General features: G+C 35.6%; 1 protein-coding gene across 1 annotated transcript; it reads left to right on the top strand.

The window, feature by feature from the left end:
• The first annotated feature begins 10,475 nt into the window (after positions 1–10,475).
• LOC101314280 lies at positions 10,476–19,588 on the top strand. Its single transcript, XM_004299975.1, has 8 exons — positions 10,476–10,582; positions 13,441–13,532; positions 13,653–15,094; positions 15,523–15,577; positions 15,674–15,780; positions 17,322–17,412; positions 17,724–17,771; positions 19,332–19,588. The coding sequence occupies exons 3-8, from the start codon at positions 13,653–13,655 to the stop codon at positions 19,434–19,436; spliced, it is 1,848 nt and encodes a 615-aa protein (XP_004300023.1). The 5' UTR covers positions 10,476–10,582; positions 13,441–13,532; the 3' UTR covers positions 19,437–19,588.
• The last annotated feature ends 160 nt before the right edge of the window (positions 19,589–19,748 follow it).

The raw sequence follows: 19,748 nt of genomic DNA, 5'->3' as shown, positions 1-19,748 counted from the left end.
AAAAAAGTTTCAAAAATAGGGATGTGTATTTATAAAACTGGTATGTGTGAATAAAGTTTCTCTTTATATACATATGATACAATGAGTAATACTAAAACATCTTCTCAAAAACAAAAAAAAGTAATACTAAACCAAGCCAGCATTCAAACTTAGGATGTAATGTTATGTAAGAGATGGACACTTTTAAACAGGGTGACGGAAAGTGTTGAAATATAACGAAATTGACAATTTTGAACCAAAGAAAGTTACAAAATGGTCTATTCAACCAAAAATTAGAGCGTGTAACCCACTAATCCCACTTAAAATGGTATTAGTCCCCCACGATCCACGTCATGAAGCTAACCTGATCAAAACGCTGTTTCCCCACCAATAGAGAACGAGTATTAGTCCCCCACGATCCGCGTGACGCCCCAAACCCTCATCTCCACCGTCCACTCAAAACAAGAAAACACAAACAAGCCCCTCCTTCACCGTGGGATTGCATTTAGAGAAAACACACGGAAACTAAATCCCCACGTTTCACAGAGGCGATTATGTACGTGAAAGAAGAGAAAGAAAGAAGCCAAGCAAAATCTGAGGAACGACTTTTTCTTTCATTTCTTTGAAGCCAAATTAGTGTTAGGGTTTCGTTTCCTGTTCTAGTAACATTAAAAGCAGCAGACCTCTAGCACCAAAAACATAACATTAAAGAAAAACAAACTTGAGCAGTGGCTTGTTTTCAAATAGGCAATCTCTAGCATAGTAGCACCTAAATAGATAAGAAGATGAACTAATATAATTATCATATCCATAATCCATCCAAACTTGTTATTCCATAATTGATCTAATATAAAATGAATAGAAAATTTACCTCTCATCTTCAAAACTCCAACTCATCATCAACTAGCTCTCTAGCACAGTAGCACCTAATAAACAAGAATATGAACTAATATAATTATCATATCCATAATCCATCCAAACTTGTTATTCCATAATTGATCTAATATAAAATAAATAGAAAATTTACCTTTTTTAAGTCTGAAATGCTGACGTGGTGTGTCGCAATGCCGTGTCGGGGCCGGTCAACGTGTCTGAAAAGTCAACTTTTTCGGACACGTATTTGCCGTGTCGGCGTGTCGGAGTGTCTCCATGGGTGTGGAGTGTTCGTGCAACATAAATTACAACATATAAGTATGGGATAGTTAATAAAGACAATAAAAAACCATAATTGAAGGCCAAGAAACAGAAGCGCGCATATGTGTTGCATGTAGCCGTCGTTAAAGTCAGCACATACTTATAACCAAAATGGAAAAACTGGAAAATGTCTTCACTTCTTCTCAAACGATCGGTAACCAAGAGAATTGATCTAACCATCAAACGATCTTAGAGGTCATCGTCAAACCGTCGTTGTGCATCACCAGGAAGTCTTTCGATAGATCTACCTAGAGAATTGATCACACTGTTATCACCCTTGGTACCCAACTTGATCTTTGATGAAGAACCATGATCAGACCAACTTCCAGATTTTGCCTTCAATAGATTTTGCATAAATAGATAAAAAGATATTATTGTTGAGGGACAATCGATTTTGATTATGTGTGCTTTTGTCACTCGAATGCATTGTATAAATAGAAGAAAAAAATGAATAGTAGTGGTCATGGAAGTAAATAACAGCAGACTAAGGGCATGTTTACTAACATGTATAAAATGAAACTGAGAAGTGAGGGAATGATTTTGGTAGAGGAGAATTCTTGCTTTTACTTAAAAATAATGAAATTGGAATGAGTGTGAGTCTCACCTCCTAACAAGGTAATAATCCGGAATTGTAATACCAAGGGGGGATGTGGGTTTCGGAACAATACCATCATGCATCAACTTTTATACCGAAAATACTATCTTTATGTCATCAAAATGTTTCAAATTAATAGATGATATGTCATCTCCGCCACGTTAGTTGGTATCTGAATTTTGTATAAAAATTTGGTGTCTCGATCATTTTCCTTAATAGCCACCAAACGATAAGTTGTGACCTAATTGGTAAGGTAGCCTAACCAATAATATTGAGGTCATAAGTTCAAACCTTATTGACATATGTAAGCGTTTATGAGTTATTTAATAGAAATTATATATAAAAAAGTAGCGAAAAAAACAACAACTTAAATACATGCACAAGCGAGGCCTTACTTGTTGAACTTTTATACCAAAAAAAGGCTAGAGTTATATCCAAAAAGGTCATATTTAAACGCATGCGCAAATGAATTAACTTTCTGAATAGATATTCCATTTATTAAAAATAAAGGATACATCATGAATCGATCTACTGCCTTGCGTACATAAGGCAAATAAGATCAAGTGATTCACGTAGGGTAGCACCCTCATTACACTTATCTTGCTCATTCATTTTCACACATATATTTATAAAAGGACTATAGACTTCAGAATAGTATCTCACGTTCTTAACCCGACCGAAGATGTGTGTCTGGAGCCGTTGATTCCGTTAAAGTTACTGACAGCATCCATATTTTTGTCGTAAAATGACTAGTTTAACCTTTGTTTTTTTGTTTATGATAATCTTTCTTTTATATATTTAGAACAAAAAAACACTATTAATTTTAAAGCTAGTTTTTAGTTTTGAAAAAGTAAACACTTTCTTATTACTGATTGCATCTAAACCCAGAGAATACCAAAAAGCAAAACAGAGAGAAATCAGAGAACGCAAGACTTCTCTCTCCAACTCAAATTCTCAAAGGAATAGCCACCAGAAAAGAAAATTACGAATGACTTGTTTGCTTTTTGTTCAATTCGATTAGAGTCGGAATTTCTGATCTCTTTTTGGATGGGTCTGGTTTTGCTTCTTATGTTGGAGATTTTGGTTGTTGCTCAAATCCAATTTCGGCATCGAAAGGAATTGAATATTCATCCAGGTTATCTTCCTTGCTATTGTTTTAGAAACGGGTTGTTATATTTTTATGTCGTTTGGTTGCTTTGGCTTGATTTTTCTAATATATTTGAATAGAATTCAAGTTCTTGCCGGAATCTGGGTTTCGGTTGAAATTTGGGTATGTATATATAGGTTCATGTTGAAATTTGGTTCATTTGGACGAAGTCAAGATTAAGTTTTTCCGTCTTAGTAGCAAAATTCAACCATGATAAGCATGGGCATGAGAGGCAAAAAGATCCGGTAACTGAAATATGCAGCTTTTCAGATTTATATGGCTAAGGACTTATAGCATAAATTGAAGTATGCCAAGATTCTCATCCCTTACCATATATATAGAAGATATAAAGCATAATTGATTTAGAAGTCAAGATTCTTGGTGAGTTTTTGAAATCGTTGGTGTTGTACACAGCCATGGTCTATATTCCATATGAATATGAGAAAAATAGAGAGATGAATATGAGAAAAATAAAGAGAGAGATGTGAAGAGAAGAGCATAGAGAGGGAGTACTCTGTTTCTCCTACCTTTTTTATTTTATGTTTTTAACACACTATTTTCATTGGAAGAGCTTAAAATCCTTAATTAATGTTAGGTTGCTGTTAATTTTTCATTGAAAGCTTTTGGAAACTAGAAAAATAGAAGAAAAAACGTTTAAGTATGAAAAGACAAAAATAGCCTTCAATTTTCAGTTTTTTAACGGGGTAAATGACTCCAGATACAAATCTTCTGTCGGGTTAAGAACGTGAGATATCATTCTGAAGTTTTTCAAGGTTGAGATACCAAAATTTTGCTTCTCTAAAAGGTCGGACACTGTTTGGATAATTTTTCCATTAATCTAAAGAAAAAGGAAATAACAAAACCTATATTCTATGAGAAACATAGATTATAGGCATTTATTTTGGAAATAACAAACAGAAAACTAAAGGCATGAGCCCATGTCTAAAAAGAGCCCAGACCCATATGCTAAGGGCACCCACCTCTTCAACTGTCAGCCGCCGCCATCGTCTCCAGTGGCCGACCCTGCCCCCATAACAACATCACCATCCTCAAACGCCGATTAAAACCTAAATAGTCCTAAACCAGACCCCGACACCTCAAAGGTCTGACAAAAGCGGCAAGATTTGAAGCTGATCAGAAACCTGAAACTAGATCACTCACAAGCTCTGCTCGACCCCTCCAACTGCACCACGACAAATAACCGCTACCTCGTACATATCCGAATTGAGATTAGATCTCACAGACCACTTCTAATATCCCTGTCCTAATATCGAGAACGGATCATCGCCAACTAGCAGCATCGACCTGACACACGTCTCTGACGCCGCACTAGCCAAGCCTCCGGCCGCACGAAGCCGCTGTCGACCCCAAGAAAACACACGGTCTAGAACTTACCCCTATGTCGCTGCGCACAAAAGCTTGCCCACGCCGTGTCGCACGATTATGACTGCTCGTCTCCCACTAGCAGGACCGTAGAGAGAGTCGTCGCCACCACTGCCGCCAATCTAGATCACTTTCTCACCCTAGCGAAAAACCCTAGCAGAGAGAGGCCGACTCTTCACTTTCTCAATTTTAATTCTTTCATTAACACATGACATATCAAATTTAGTCTATGTTTGCTTCTCCTTTTTTTAGACCAAAACCTCTCTTAGGTTTTGCAAGCACTGCGGCGGCAATCCGCGGATTCCGACTGCTCTAGGACACCTCCGGTGTCATTCTTTACCGGTAGTGAATAGGAGGACATATTAGAGATGATTGGTTTGGTTTGTGAAGTCAAGGTTCACATTGAAGAAATCGTCGCTTGACCAGACCTTGGTTGTTTAGCTTTGTCGTGGTGCAGCGGTGATTAGATCAGGTAGACGTTTCGTAGTTTGCAGCAGTTGCACATAAACATTAACAACAATCGGTGGCGAAAAGGCTAAGTGACTAGGTCAAAACTCTAAGCAGCGACATCGAGTCTCAGGTTTAAGGAAGGACGGAAACTTCGTCGGACAGTGGCACAACAAGGCCGACGAGGCGGAGGAGTCATGACCTCTTGACATGGGAAACCATCGGACTGACGGAGGTGGCGGCTCCGTCGACCCTAGCATCGGACTCTGGTAAATTCGGGTCTGCAGTGCCCACTTACCATTCTCTTGCATGTGGGCTTGTTTGGATCAGACTTATTCTAGGTTTGATGTAGGCCGACTTATACATGATCCTTTCAGATTAGATCCCTATGCAAGTTTAATCCGGTATCACCTATACATTGACGGAAAGGTACACCATTGGGTCTTAGGCCTCATGTTCATGTATTTGGCTCTCTCTTAGCTTGTGCAGGTTAATTCGCTTTCTATTGTAGTTGTTCACCTTTTTGGACGTAGTTTATTTGGATTTTCTTTTAATTTTCTAGTTATAGTTCGAATAATGAGCTTGCTCTCGGCTTGTTTTGGAGCTTCCTCCTGCATGACCTAGCAATAGTTGGTCGTATGACATTTCCTATCTTTGGAATATATCCATCAATTTTTATTTTTTTTATAAAAAAAACGCATGAGCAAACAAGGCCCTACTTGGTTTCTTGTACTTATGAATTGTTTATATAATATGTTTTTTGTTGTTTCATCGTTAATAATATTGTTTTTTACTTGATATTCATATTATTATTGACATAGTTAGATTCTACCCTAAGGCTTGCTTGATTATCTATTTTCATGAACTTGGTTATTGGTCTTGTTAATGTTGTTGCAGCCTTTAATTAGTTGTTGTTTGTTCTTGTCAGTGTTATTGCAGATTTGTTTTGTAAAGTATCGATAATTCCGAAGATGAAGAGGAGTTAGATCAAATTATATGTAGCCGGTCGTTTTATTCAAGTGTATCTTGAAAAGTATATTATGAAAACACCATGCATGACAAGCTCTCAAACAGGTTACATTTGGTTGATGGAAGTGTTAAGAGGTAATGACACTAGATGTTATAATGCAGTTAGGATGGACAAGAGTTGTTTCTATATGCTACTGAAAGATATTCATGAAATATGCACTGTTGAAGTTTTGGCTATGTTTTTAACTGTCTCTATATTTTGGGAAGGGGTAAGATCAATAGGAATACACAAGAACGTTTACAACATTCGGGTGAGACAGTAAGCAGGTATTTTGATAAAATGCTAGACATTCTCTATAAAATGGCGACAGTGCTAATACAACCATTGAATCCAAAATTCAGAAGCCCTCAAAATAAATTGAAAGCGACTCAAGGTAAATGCCTCATTTTAAGGTATGTGCATTGTTATATCCATTGCTTGTTTTGTCATCCAACATAATTACTGTTTATATATTAAAGAAAACTTGCTGCAAATTAATTTGTAGGATTGTGTTGGCAAAATAGATGGTGTTCATGTCCAAGCTTCTATTTCTCCATGTGATCAAGTGCCGTATATTGGTAGGAAATTGATACTCACCCAAAATGTGATGGCCGTATGCGATTTCGACATACAATTCGCATTTATTTGTGCAGGGTGGTACCCAAATGATCTCTAAATTGGATGAAAGTAAAAATGATCTACACACTATGTTCTAGACACACTATGTTACTAATTCGATACCCAAATTATTTCTAAATTGAATGAAACTTTGCAGGAATGATCTACACACTATGTTCTAGACATTGAACAATAGAGATGTGAAACTGTGACATAAAAATGAGCGAAATAAGGAGCACCACACTTTAATTTCAACGCGGTGTCCCGCTATATATATATACACACATGGCCCTTCCAATGAATGATCCCTTTTTCTGTTCATTTCTAGGGATAAGGTATTTGACAAACTTCTCGATCACTAGATCACATCTCCACCGTTCAGTTTGTAGATGTATATGAGTAGATCACTTATGCAAATTTTCAGAAAATTTGATGATCGTTAAGTCATTCAAATGTTTGATTTATTTGTAATGATCTTGAATGGTGTAGGTTTGACATAAGTGTTAAGTTTTTTGTTTTAGTCTTAGTCATCCAAACCCATTAAAAAACAGATATAATGGTGTGGGTCTATCCCTAAAAGTGACAAAAATAGGGATCCCTCATTGGAATGGCCTGTATGTATATATATATATACACACACACACACACAAAACCTTTCTTGGCTAAGGATGTCATTATTTATTCTTACGGTGCGGATTTCCATTTTAGACTCACTTTTCAATCGAATTTTCACATCTCCACCGTCTAGTCTTTAGATACTAGTGTATAGATCATCTCTGCAAAATTTCAATCAATTTGGTTATCATTAAGGCACTAAAATTCGATTAAACCAATGGATGAACTAATTCTGTTGAACTTGAACCGTTCATGTTTATAACAGAAAAACTCAGTTTTGAGTACCTTAGTGATAACCAATTTGGCTGAAATTTGGTAGAGATGATTTATACATTAGTATCTAAAGACTGGACGGTGGAGATGTGAAAATTCGATCGAGAAGTGAGTCTAAAGTGGAAATCCGCACCATAAGAATAAATAAGGACATCCTTACCTGAGAAAGATTATGTGTGTGTGTGTGTGTATATATATATATAACCAGAATACCATCAATTAGATCTAATAACAATTAACGGTTGAGATTAGTCATAAAACTAAATATTTTTTCTTTTCGTTTCTACCCCTTCTTCTTCAAAGACTTAATTTGTTTTCTTTTCTCTCTAGTAATGAGCTCCAATAGGAAACAAATTATTTCCTCTTAATTATATTCTAAATGAAGAATAGTAATCATTAATTTTCATTTGGATATATTTCATTAATTGATTTAGAAAAGAAAATAAAAAAGATTTAGTTTTTATGACTAATCTCAACTGTTAATTGTTATTAGATCTAATGGATGATATTCTGTGATATTCTTGTTATAATTTTAATTATAATCTTGTATGTCATGGATCCGTGTGTGTATATATATATATATAGTTCCCTTCCAGAGCGGTGTCCCGCTTTGAAATTAAAGTGTGGACCTCCTTATTTCGCTCACTTTCAGGTCACATTTCCACATCTTAACCGTACAATGTCTAGAACATAGTGTGTAGATCATTTATGCAAAGTTTCATCCAATTTGAAGATCATTTGAGCTTCCGTAATCGTGATTTACACGAACAGTTATGTTTGGACAGCTTTTGTTCTTTTTATTTATTTAATCTAATTCGGTACCCAAATGATCTCCAAATTAGATGAAACTATGCAGGAGTGGTCTATACACTATGTTCTAGACATTATACGGTTAAGATGTGGAAATGCATCTTGAGAGTGAGCGAAATAAGGAGGTCCACACTTTAATTTCAAAGCAAGACACCGCTCTGGAAGGGAATTTTATATATATATATATATATATATATATATATATATATAGGATGTCTTTAAGATTGAGATCAAGCACAGAGCTAATGTGATGTCAATAATGTGCTCACCATTGAGCTTCCGAAGATTCAACTTAACACTAACACGTACTGGTGTTGCTAGTTTAGTCAATCGGCAGCCTCCTAGGTCAGTCTATATACAAAGATTGATGTTGCCAAATTAGGATTTTGACGTTTCTTTAAAATGATAAGAATAACTCAGCTGTTGAAGTTGCACCGTGATTAGCACGTAACTTGTACACGTCTACACGAGTACTGCTATGATAGTTGAGTAAAGCTGAACCCTAAAGCTGATGCAAAGGGCTTTGGAGTTTGAAGTATAGCCATCAGTCGTCATCATCAATATCATCGATATCATCACCTTCTTCTCTTAATGTCTTATGTTGATTATATCATCACTCTATATGTCGACTCAAATTAGAGTTTCTTCGATTCTCTCTATTTTTTATCAGGATTTTCTAAGTAATCTACACCTGTCTATGATACCTACACAGTTACAAATATGACAACAAATTTGTTGTCATAGAGTAATAACTTATGTAAATTTTGCTTTATTAGAAGTAATTACTCAACCTATAACTTTTATACAAGTATTTGAACAATGTGTTATCCATATAATAACTTGGTTAAATTATATGTAAATGTGTTTAATAAAAATATGTAAATGCGTAAAATAAATGTAGTAATTTTGTAGAAATTTTGGTTCAATTAACTTGTAATTTTGGTTCAAATAACACGTAATTTTGGTTCAAATAGTTGTAGAATGAGTATATGATACATTGCAATACCATAGACAACCCCTATTTTTGATAATTAAATGATGTAACCATCCTAAAAAAAAAAGAAAAAAGTCTACTACGTACATATACGCTTGAGAGAATTTACTTAACCTTAACGAGATTGAGAATTGAAATCTGCACTCTCCATATTACATTCCACACTCTTGATTTTATGTTTTAGTAAGTTAAGTTTTGTTTTTAGTACTTTCTTTTTATAACCATGTGTTTGGATGAGTCTTTTATAAAGAGTAATTTTATTTAAACATCTTTATTTGTTAGCTAGATACACACTTCATCTTTTTGTAAAGAATTAAAATCCTATTATACCCCAATTATAATACAATCTTTTCCTCAAGTGACTTCAATCACCAAAAAATATATCAAACTTCCCAACTCTTTCATCTCAAATTTTGTAGACAACTCTTTGCGTTGCTTCCTCATATCTCCAAGATTATCACATGACATCCACATAGATAACTAGAGCTGTGACTCTACCTTTCAAATGTTTAAGGAAGAGAGTATTATTTGAGTTGCTATCCAATCCATCTCATGAAAGCGGTAAATCGACAAATCCAAGTTCTTAGGGACTGTTTGAGACCATACATGGACTTCTTTGGACCACACACAGACTTCCGACCACACACCACCGTGGCTCTTGAGGCAAGTCCATGCACCCTTATTCATTCAAATTACCATGTAAGAAGACATTTTGACATTAAATTGTTGTAAAGGCCAATCAAGATTTGCAGCCAAATATATATATTACCCGCCAACAACATTAATCTATAACATTAAACTAGTATTGACTAATGATATTGACTGACGTCAACAATAGAAGCATGATACACATCAACCATGATGCATCAAATGCAAAATTTCACAAATCAGGAATTATGAATTGTTCATGTAAGTAGGGTGAAACATAACAAGGTATTTTTGGAATTTTGAGAATCTATTACACATTCATTGATAAACAAATTAATGATGAAGTTTACTATGACAGATCATTTTTTTTTGTTTTTTTGTTTTTTTTGTTTTTTTTAGAAGACATGGCAGCTCGTTAATATCTCACATAAGTAATCTTCAAGTATCAATCACGTTGGACGTAGTATCAAGGTAATACTTTGATTAATGTGATTTAATTTGGTCATTTTTTGTGAAGTGATTGATGTATCGTCGATTGAATTCTTCAAATCTTATAAAGAAAAACAAGTTATGCAAGATTTGATTCCTTTAGAAAATACCTCTCGCTATTCCCATCTACCAAATAAATAGGAAAAAAATTGAAGAGAATTTTTTTTATTGAATCAGTTTTGATTGTATAAGAAAATAATAAATTAGAAGGAAAAAAAAGAAGAAAGAAGAAAAAGGCTTTAAAGCCATAAAACCCATCTCCCAGAGTGTTTTTGTTTTGTTTTGTTTGCCAATGTGGTCGCCTCTGAAACTGTCCTGTTTCTGATTGCAACTCTTGAAGAAACGGCAGAGTCGTCTTCTTGCATGTGTTGGGCATTCATGGTATTCTTCAGAGTTCAGACTCTTCTTCCCTTTTGTACTATTTCGTTATTCCATTATTTACAATCCAGTAATGTCATTTATTCTTGAAATTGCGAATAGGGATCTCTCGGGTTTTGATCCCAGAGCACTTGTTGGGTTTAGTTTTCATATCAAATACAGTACACATAGAGATTAAAGGAGTAATCTTTATTTCTTGTTGAATAGATTTCGGGTTTTATCGATTTCTCATCAATCCATGTTAGGAATTGGTGAATTGTGCAAATATGGTGTTAAGGTTGGCTAGGTTTACAACGATTAGGGTTAAAAAACTTGTCTTTATTTTGATTCAAAACACAAAGTTCTCAATAGATTTGTCATTGAATGTTATTATCTACTCTACTGTCTACATTTCCAATTTTCCATATTTTATCATGGTTTCTGTGTTAGTAGTTTTTCCTTAAATGTAACGAATCTGAGTGCTACGATGAAAGAAAGATGTGCATCTAACCATCTGCAGGAAATAAATGAGAACTTGTGTCGTATTTATAACACGTGATGAATTTTGGTGTTATTGCATAATACATTATACCATCCACCTTGAATCTGGTGCTTGTGGTAACGCTGCCACGGAGCCATGCCTAATTTTCATAGTCAGAAAGCATTACTGTTTTTTCTATAAAAACTTATTTGGGGTTCTTTTCTTTCTCAATTTAATAGTCCTCTTTTCTTTTTTAAATTCGATTATGCATCTATAAGAAAAAAGAGGAAATGTTGCATTGAGTGCTGAGATTATTATAAGTTATTGAATATAGGCAGAAGTTGCAGGTTATCGTATTTGGACTAAATTTAATTTGGGTAGAGTTTATGAAGTTCTCCTAGACATTAAAAACATGTTAAGCTGACAGTAAGAACCCAAAGTTCGATGTCTAGCTATGCTAGCTAAGAACCAAATTTAAGCATCGATTTGGCTTTACGTGTTAACTTATTCTTGCTAGGAAAATAAAACCTAAGCAAAATTGGAAACAGAATTACAGCACCTGAATTAAAACGGGAAAAATATCAAAGCCGCCCAGTTTATCCTGGTCACAGAAAGCAGTTCATGGAATGTGTCCGCTCTGCTGTTAGCTCCCTGTGACTTGAATGAGGTTTCACAATCTTGAATCTTAATTGCTTTTATTTATGTGCTAATGGTCAAGGTGCTATTCTAGGCAGGAAACTTGAGCTTGTGGAAAACTTGGTTGGAAAAGAATTCTAATATGTTGTCTGGGAACTTTTTTTTTATCGACTATTGAGGCTATTTAATACACCATTGTAGGCTATTTCTTTGAAAAACAACTAGTAGGTCACTGCATTATGTGCTGAAGTTTCCCAGAGTGAAGCTAAGAACTTAGACCTATCTCAAGTAAATCTGCCTCTTCCTCATTGCTCCCAAATCACAACTTGTTTTCCAACCAGTCTGCAATAAAGATTACCATTTTTGTGTTCACCACTAGGCGTCTTCTTTGTAGAGTAGGCTACAAATACATATCTTCCTCTCTTTTGGGTTTGAATGAAGAACTCTTTTCTTTAAAAGAAATTCAGGATTGACACATTGTAGAATTCCACTAAATGGTGGTAATTTTTGTTTGGAATATGCTCATTAGAGGATTTTGTTATGGGACAACTTGGTTGAAAGGGGAAGGGTCATCAATTTTTGTACAAGAATGATTCTTGTTTAGTATCATGTCATAGTTTCCCTTGTCAGTACTATCCTTTAAGAACGGGGTTAAGTTTTAGTTTTTATTAAGTGTCCAAGTATTACAGTTGAAGAAAAGATGTGCGTCTAAGTATGTACACAAATAAGCCGAATGTGTGGTGTTCTGTGATATTTTTGTACATCTTTGTTTTGCTGTAGACTTGAGATGTGCATCTTCTAATAGATAGCAAAAAGATAACAGGGACAGCAGTCTCCCACTTCAAGCGCATCTCTGTATCGACTGAAGAATTTGCATTTAAGTATGTAAAACAAAATGATCGAGGTGTTTTCTGGAGTTAGGAGATTTTGTGGATATATTGTAATAGAATTCCTATTAGTTAGGTGGTTAGATTACAAAGTTAAAGTATCACATGGTAGTGGATCATGGATTTCAGATTATATTTGGTATGCAATTAGATATGGTGTTCAATTGCCCCCTGAAGATTTCCTTTCATATAATTTCCTTGAATTATATGATTCAGCAGCTTTAAATTTCATTGACTGGGTCATGGATGTCGTAATGCCTATGTTTCCAGAGTGACTGGGAACTGGTTTAGGTGTAGCAAATTTCTTTTTGGCTGTGGTGGTGTCTTAATAGGGGGAGAAATCATTAGGTAAATAAGGAAAAAGAGCACCATTACCATTACCTCTTCCTATCCACGTAATAATTATATTCTATTTCTTCTTAAGAAAACTATTAAAGGATGTTATAGAAACAAACCCTTAAGCACAAGATCTCCACCGTCGTCCACATCACACCTGCCTCTGGGGAATTCAACCGCCACCATTGTTCCCAGAATTTTTTTGGGTCAGCTATGCCCTGTGATTGGGGTCATGAGAAAAGTTCCCTGGTAACTCTGATTGTGATATATTTCACTCTTTCCGTATCTCTATACTTCTGTCTACCTTTTTGGAATCCCTTGAATGCCAGCTATTGTTGCTTAAGTTTGTACAAACTTGCCGTGGAATTGATTCATTTGTTTCTCATATTACTGTTTGATTGGTAGATGAAGATGGTCTCAATTCTGGTTTTCTTTTTTCAATAAAGCTTTTGTGTTCATGTGTTATTTATAAAAGTAAATCCACTCCAGATAAATTGCATGTTTGTCTTACCATTTCCTTGTTCGATGAAATGTTGATGCAGTAAGATGGAGAGAACATAACATATGAGAGAGGAAGTTAGGATCTCATTTGTTTTGGGACTTTTAAAACAACATATCAGTGAGGTTGTTTCAGGTGAAAATGTTGATACAGACTTTCCTTCCTAGTTCAATTGAGGCTGCTCTATTTTGTATATTTAACTTTGGGTTACAAAATGTCTTATGTGATTGGATGCCTGGTGCTGAAACTTGGCAGATGTGTGCAAAATGCGATGATCGTTGCAGTTGCAGAAATGCTCAACTATCTTCAGAGGAAAAGAAGAATGCTGAGGATTCAAACAACTTTGTTTTTCCAAGAAGCTCTTCCCAGCTGTCAGCAATTAGTATAATGTCTGAGAGTAATGCACCTGATCTTGTTTACAAGAGGAAGAAGTTACCAGAAAACTCTGTCACAATTCTTTCAGCGAGTGATGTGAAAAACCTGAGAACTGGTGATTGCCTTTCGTTTATACATTCTGATGCTCCTTCATATGCTGGTAAGGACCAATATGTTCATTTCGGAAAAGGGGAACTGTCAGCAGTTAGTATAATGTCTGAAAGTACGGCACCTAATTTTGTATACAAGAGGAGGAAGTTACAGGAAAACTCTGTAACCACACTTTCAGCATGTGATGCGCAAAACCCAAAAACTGGCGATTGCCTTTCGTCTATACATTCTGATGCTCCTTCACTTGCTGGTAAGGAACAGTATGTTCATTCTCAAAAAGGGGAACTGTCAGCAGTTAGTATAATGTCTGAAAGTACTGCACCTAATTTTGTATACAAGAGGAGGAAGGTACCCGAAAACTCCGTCACCATACTTTCAGCATGTGATGTGAAATATCCGAGAACTGGTGATTGCCTTTCGTTTATACATTCTGATGCTCCTTCACTTGCTGGTAAAGACCAACATGTTCATTCTCAAAAAGGGGATCCGAATGGACCATGTTTATGCAATAGAGAGTCCACTGTTCTAAAATCACAGTCTTTCCATGGGTTCTCTGTTAATGAGGAATTAGTTTCTGATAAAACACCTAAAGCTAGTGTTCCAAAAGGTTTAGAGGTAGACAGTGTAAATGATAGTTGCTCATCATCAAAGTCAAATATGGAGAACGTGTCCACCTCCAATAAGACTGAAGTAGATGAAACCGCTGAGTGCTCCTCTTCTAGTGCAATAGTTATGGAGGCTGTGGGAGATCTGTCTGAAAAGGATTTCTGCATTTCTATTCTCAGAACTCATGGGCTGCTCGGGGAAGTTCAGACCACTAGGAGCTGTGAGTCTGCTGAAGACATTAGTACCAGTAAGAGCTGTCAACGGTCATGCAAAATCTGTAATCGTTCAGAAACCGCTCAGAAACTGCTAATTTGTGATAATTGTGAAGAGGCATTTCACATGTCATGCTGCCAGCCACGTATAAAGAAAGTACCTATAGATGAATGGTTCTGTCATTCCTGCTTGAAAGAGAAACATACACTTCTAAACGAGAGAGTTAGAAAATTTCCAAATATCACTAGTGTCATGAGCAGGAATGCGTCATCTAAGGATGAAGTAAATCCCATACTATTGATGCTGAGAGACACTGAACCATATAGAACTAGTGTGCGAGTTGGCAAAGGTTTTCAAGCGGATGTTCATGACTGGTCTGGTCCAATAAACAAGTATGTTCATTCTGTACTTCTTCCCCACTTTCTATAAAGTAGGTTAAATAAATATCGTTTAATTTATATTGGGAAGCATGTTTGTTTTACTGGTGAATTATTAGAACTATGTGGTTTATTTATTTATTTATTCAGCTTTCCACATTCTGATTAGCTCACAAAATTTAAAAAAAGAAATTTAAGAAAATATTTTCTTGTATATTGGTTAGGCACACTAGGTTGGAATGTACTTGCCATATTTCTGTCTTTGTGCTCAATTGTATTCCACAGGCATCATGTTGGTTGCCCCACATAGACATCTGCACGGAAAATTTTGTTTCCATGCAGTGCAGAACAGAAACTTATTACATCATCTTCCTTTTCGGAATCCTTGTGTTCTTTACAAATGTGTTGCCAGTAACAACTTTTGTTATTTTCATTTGATACAGTGATGGCATTGGCGAACCATTGGAATTACATCCTTCGGAGCATGCTAGACTGCATGTAAGGCCTCAATGTGTCTGCTAATTTGTAATCTGTCTTTCCATTTGGCATTGGGGATTCGGAAATTCCGAGTAATGACACATATTGTCTTTGTAGGAGTTGAGCTCTAGCAAACCCTCAAAAGCTCGCCCTATAAGTAACTGGATTCAATGCCGAGAAGTTGTTGATCCTGAAAAAGGAATAAGATGCGGAAAGTGGCGCAGGTAATTTATCTAGTTTTATATTTTTATATTTAATTGGAAATCATAAAGGATGCTTGATCTTTAGTTTAATGTTTTTCTAGGAATAAGGATTGAAACACATGCAGTATGTTGAGATTAACCTTAATAATGAAAAGTAATCTGAATGAATGGAACTGGTAATTGTAAAATTTACTCAGCAGGCAATCTTATCCTTCTTCAGTTTTTCCTTTGGTTAGTCAATTTTTTTTTTTTTTTTTGTAAATAATCTGTTGGTATTCTACAAACAAGGGGGATGGTTTTTCCAGTCTGTCCTGGGGAGTGTTTCCTTGGGGTCCGTCTTTGGGTGGGTGGGGCTTTGTGCTCTCCCTCTCAGGGGTTTCTATTACTCTTGTATATGCGGTCTGTTTCTCAGGGATGTTTGTGGTGGCTTTATGTAGTCTTGCATTGATGATCTGAGTTGCAATATACAAAAATGTCAGGCTCTATGCTGGTTGAGTAATAACAGAGATAAAGTCGATTGTAGATGATTTCTTAAATAAGGGGCACCTATACTGAAGCCAAAAGAGTTTCAGGTTTATATCATTAAAAATGTATCAATCTTTACAGTAGGGCCTGAAAGCTTATGGTCAATTGGTCATAGCTCAATAATGTAGTATGACAGGAAGAGGGTGGAGAACATAAGAAGTAAATACTCGGCATGATCAGTGGCTCAGTGCAAAGTACAAGAACTGGCTAAGTTCAAAAACACAAAACTGAAGATTTCACTTATTGCAAATGCAAAACTTGTTTTCAAAGGTATTGAATGGTGATTAAGTGAGAGGTTTAAGCTTGGAAATAGGAGTTGAACAAGAAGTCCATCTGAGCAGACTCTACTAATACTATTTCAAGTGGAAAATTGTCCTTAAGATTTTGTCCTTGAAGTGCTTAGATCATAGACAGGAGGCTAATTGGGCAGCGGTGGGAACTCTTCTACGTAAATACATTGTCCGAAAGAAAATAAGTTAGATACAGAATCTGATTTATCTATAGCTCTTCGTTCCATTGAACCCTGTATAATTCTTCAATGGCAACCATCCGAGTCAAAATGTTAAGTGTAAGTTGATAATTGGGAGCTACAAGCTGGTGGAGTTGAAGAATGCCGGCTATTTTTTTGTCTTTTGGCAAGAGCAGAGTAGGAAGATTCTCAAAGTGTGGATGAGCTTGGTGTTCATGTGTGTTTCTGGTCAGTTCTATGGGCGTCAGTCACCTTAGAGCTTCAATTTTTTTCCCTTTTAGCCTTTACTGCTAATTGGACAGCTGCAGTAACATGATTAGTGTATTTGTTCCGAATTTTTGAATCTCTGAGAGGTTCTCGTTCTCTTTTGTATTTGGTTTGATAAAATTTAATGTTTTGTCTATATAAAAAAAAAAGAAGCAAAAAAGCATCTGAGTAGAAAATTACTCAAAAGTGTCGATGATTACTCAAAAGTATTTGGATTAGTAATTTGATTCGTGTAGAATACTGATCTAGAGTTCTGTTATATCTATGATATAATTAACATACTGATAAGCTCATATAACAGGGCTCCTCTCTTTGAAGTCCAAACTAATAACTGGGAGTGCTTCTGCTCTATCCTGTGGGATCCAAGCCAAGCTGACTGTAATGTGCCTCAGGTATTCATATATTTGTAATTGTCACATGTCTCTATTTTTATAGATGTAGTAGATTAGGGACTTGTTTGTGGTTAGAATACATATATATCAACAATTAAATAAACGGAGACTTAATAAAGAAATTCACTTTTGCATTGTCGTCAAATAAGTTTTATCTTGCATTGCTCACACTTCCATTAGTTTGTTATCCTTAGCTATCATGTTTCCTCTCCTTTGTTTTTTCTTTCATTTTTCTTCTTTTTGTGTTGTTGGTATTGGAATCTGATCTATATATCTATCTGGTGTAATCTCCTGTTGCTTGTCTGTCTCAGGAATTGGAAACAGATGAAGTTCTAAAGCAACTGAAGTATGTTGAGACGGTATGTTATAGGCACTTCCACTAAACTTTCATTGCCAGATAACTCTGCTCATTTTTCCGATGCACCCAACATAAATATATTCCTTCGGTATGAGCTAATGTTAACACGTTCCTGGAGTTATGAATACTGTCTGGCTTCAAATATTCTTTTCTCTGTACAAAATTCTATTCTTATTGTTCCTGGTGTATCATTCCTAGAAACCTAGTTTATTTTTGCTATCAATTATGCAACCAAGTCATTACTGTTAGACAATAAGTTTTTAGGACAAAACACTGGTCACTCTTATTTTTGAGGTTTCGACAGTTTAGTCCTCTTTTTCTCAATTTCGACAGGTCACTCCCATTACTTTTCAATGTCACACAATTAGGTCCAACCATCTACTTTCCATCCAATTTCACCGTTAAGTTGTTGAGCTGTCATTTTCTCTCATGCCAAGTCAGCTGAATGAAGGGTAAAATCACTATAACACCCTTTGGTTTATTTTCCCTCTTCTCTAGCAAAAGAAGGATGGAAATCCCTCCAAAACAAAAATTGGATGATGCAATTTTTATTTTCGGTAAATTAGCACTTTATTGATTGGCTTGCTAATTTTGAAGAATATGCAATGTATTTTTTGTGACAATAACAGTACTATGAAGGACCTATTTAGATGAATGTAGGTGAAATTTGTTTTTTTAATTCAGTTTCCTTTAGTTATGCTTCAGTTCTTTTTTCTTTTTTTTTTTTTTTCTTGATAAAAGTTATGCTTCAGTTCTTGAAGCTTGAATTTTAATGACTATCTTGCACAATGATTTTGGAGGGAAATAGTTTCAATTTTGGAGGGATTTCCATCATTCTTTTGCTGGAGAAGCCAAAGGGTGTTATAGTGATTTTACCCTTCATTCAGCTGACTTGGCATGAGAGAAAATGACAGCTCAACAACTTAACGGTGAAATTGGATGGAAAGTAGACTGTTGGACCTAATTGTGTGACATTGAAAGGTAATGGAAGTGACCTGTCGAAATTGAGAAAAAGAGGACTAAATTGGCGATACCTCAAAAATAAGAGTGACCTCAAAAATAAGAGGAGTGACCAGTATTTTGTTCTTTTAATAATTTCTGGTCCTTCCCCATTGATAGGATTGGTAACTGACCAAATTGTGTCCCAAAGAAAAGAAAATGTATATCCTGCTGTACTTTCCTTTGGATACCCAGTCTGACCAGCAACCATTTGGAGTAGATTCTCCATAAACCATCTGAAGATTTGGGACATGCTTCAAATCAAATTAGGAGCCAGTCGAGCCACATAGAAAAATTAGAAGAATTTTTTTGTTTTTGTTTTTTGTTATTAAGTGTGACCATAAGGAACTATTTGGGTGACCATGTGGAATCATCTGACCGTAACTATTAAGTGGACAATAAAGAGTCATGGTGGTAGATTTTGTGTTTATACATATGTAATGCTGCTTGCTTTGAAGTTTATGTGTTTATATCCAAGGAATGTTCTGCAACATCATTTTATATCTCGGCTTGTTTACTTTGTACTTTCTTGCTGATTCTTATTGATTCGTATGGTTTGCAGCTGAGGCCCCGGCTCTCTGCTCAACAACATAATTTGGGTCGCGCCAACAGCACTGGTGATTTACAAAACCGCAGAATAGATACCAAAAGTTTACAAACTCTCTGATACGGTGAGAACTCATTGAGAGTGTTACCTTGTACATTGATTTCATATATATCAAATGGGAGTTGGCTTTCACCACAGTTAATTGGACTAAAAATTTTGTTGTCGGAGTACAATGGCTTCTGCGCCTCCCATTTTGGTGTTGTTTGATATTCATCTTTTAGTGGGTGAACTAAAATGTGGAGTAGATAGTTACAAAGAAGAATGGAATGAAAAATTGATTCACATAATGTATGAATTTCACAGTAGAAGTCAAACTTGAATGCATACAGGTGTTCTGCCAACAACAACAAACGGATAAAATTGACTGGTTGA

This window comes from Fragaria vesca, linkage group LG5, assembly GCF_000184155.1.
Source record: "Fragaria vesca subsp. vesca linkage group LG5, FraVesHawaii_1.0, whole genome shotgun sequence".
Lineage (NCBI taxonomy): Eukaryota > Viridiplantae > Streptophyta > Magnoliopsida > Rosales > Rosaceae > Fragaria > Fragaria vesca.
The sequence above is the reverse complement of the archived record's forward strand: the minus strand, read 5'-3'. Positions and strand labels throughout refer to the sequence as shown.

What these genes read in the sequence shown, in the direction of transcription:
- LOC101314280 (XM_004299975.1), top strand. Translation starts at nt 13,653, where the DNA reads ATGTGTGCAAAATGCGATGATCGTTGCAGTTGCAGAAATGCTCAACTA. An exon ending in CGGAGCATGCTAGACTGCAT is followed by an intron (nt 15,578 to 15,673) that starts GTAAGGCCTCAA and finishes TTGTCTTTGTAG; the next exon opens with GAGTTGAGCTCTAGCAAACC. An exon ending in AGATGCGGAAAGTGGCGCAG is followed by an intron (nt 15,781 to 17,321) that starts GTAATTTATCTA and finishes CTCATATAACAG; the next exon opens with GGCTCCTCTCTTTGAAGTCC.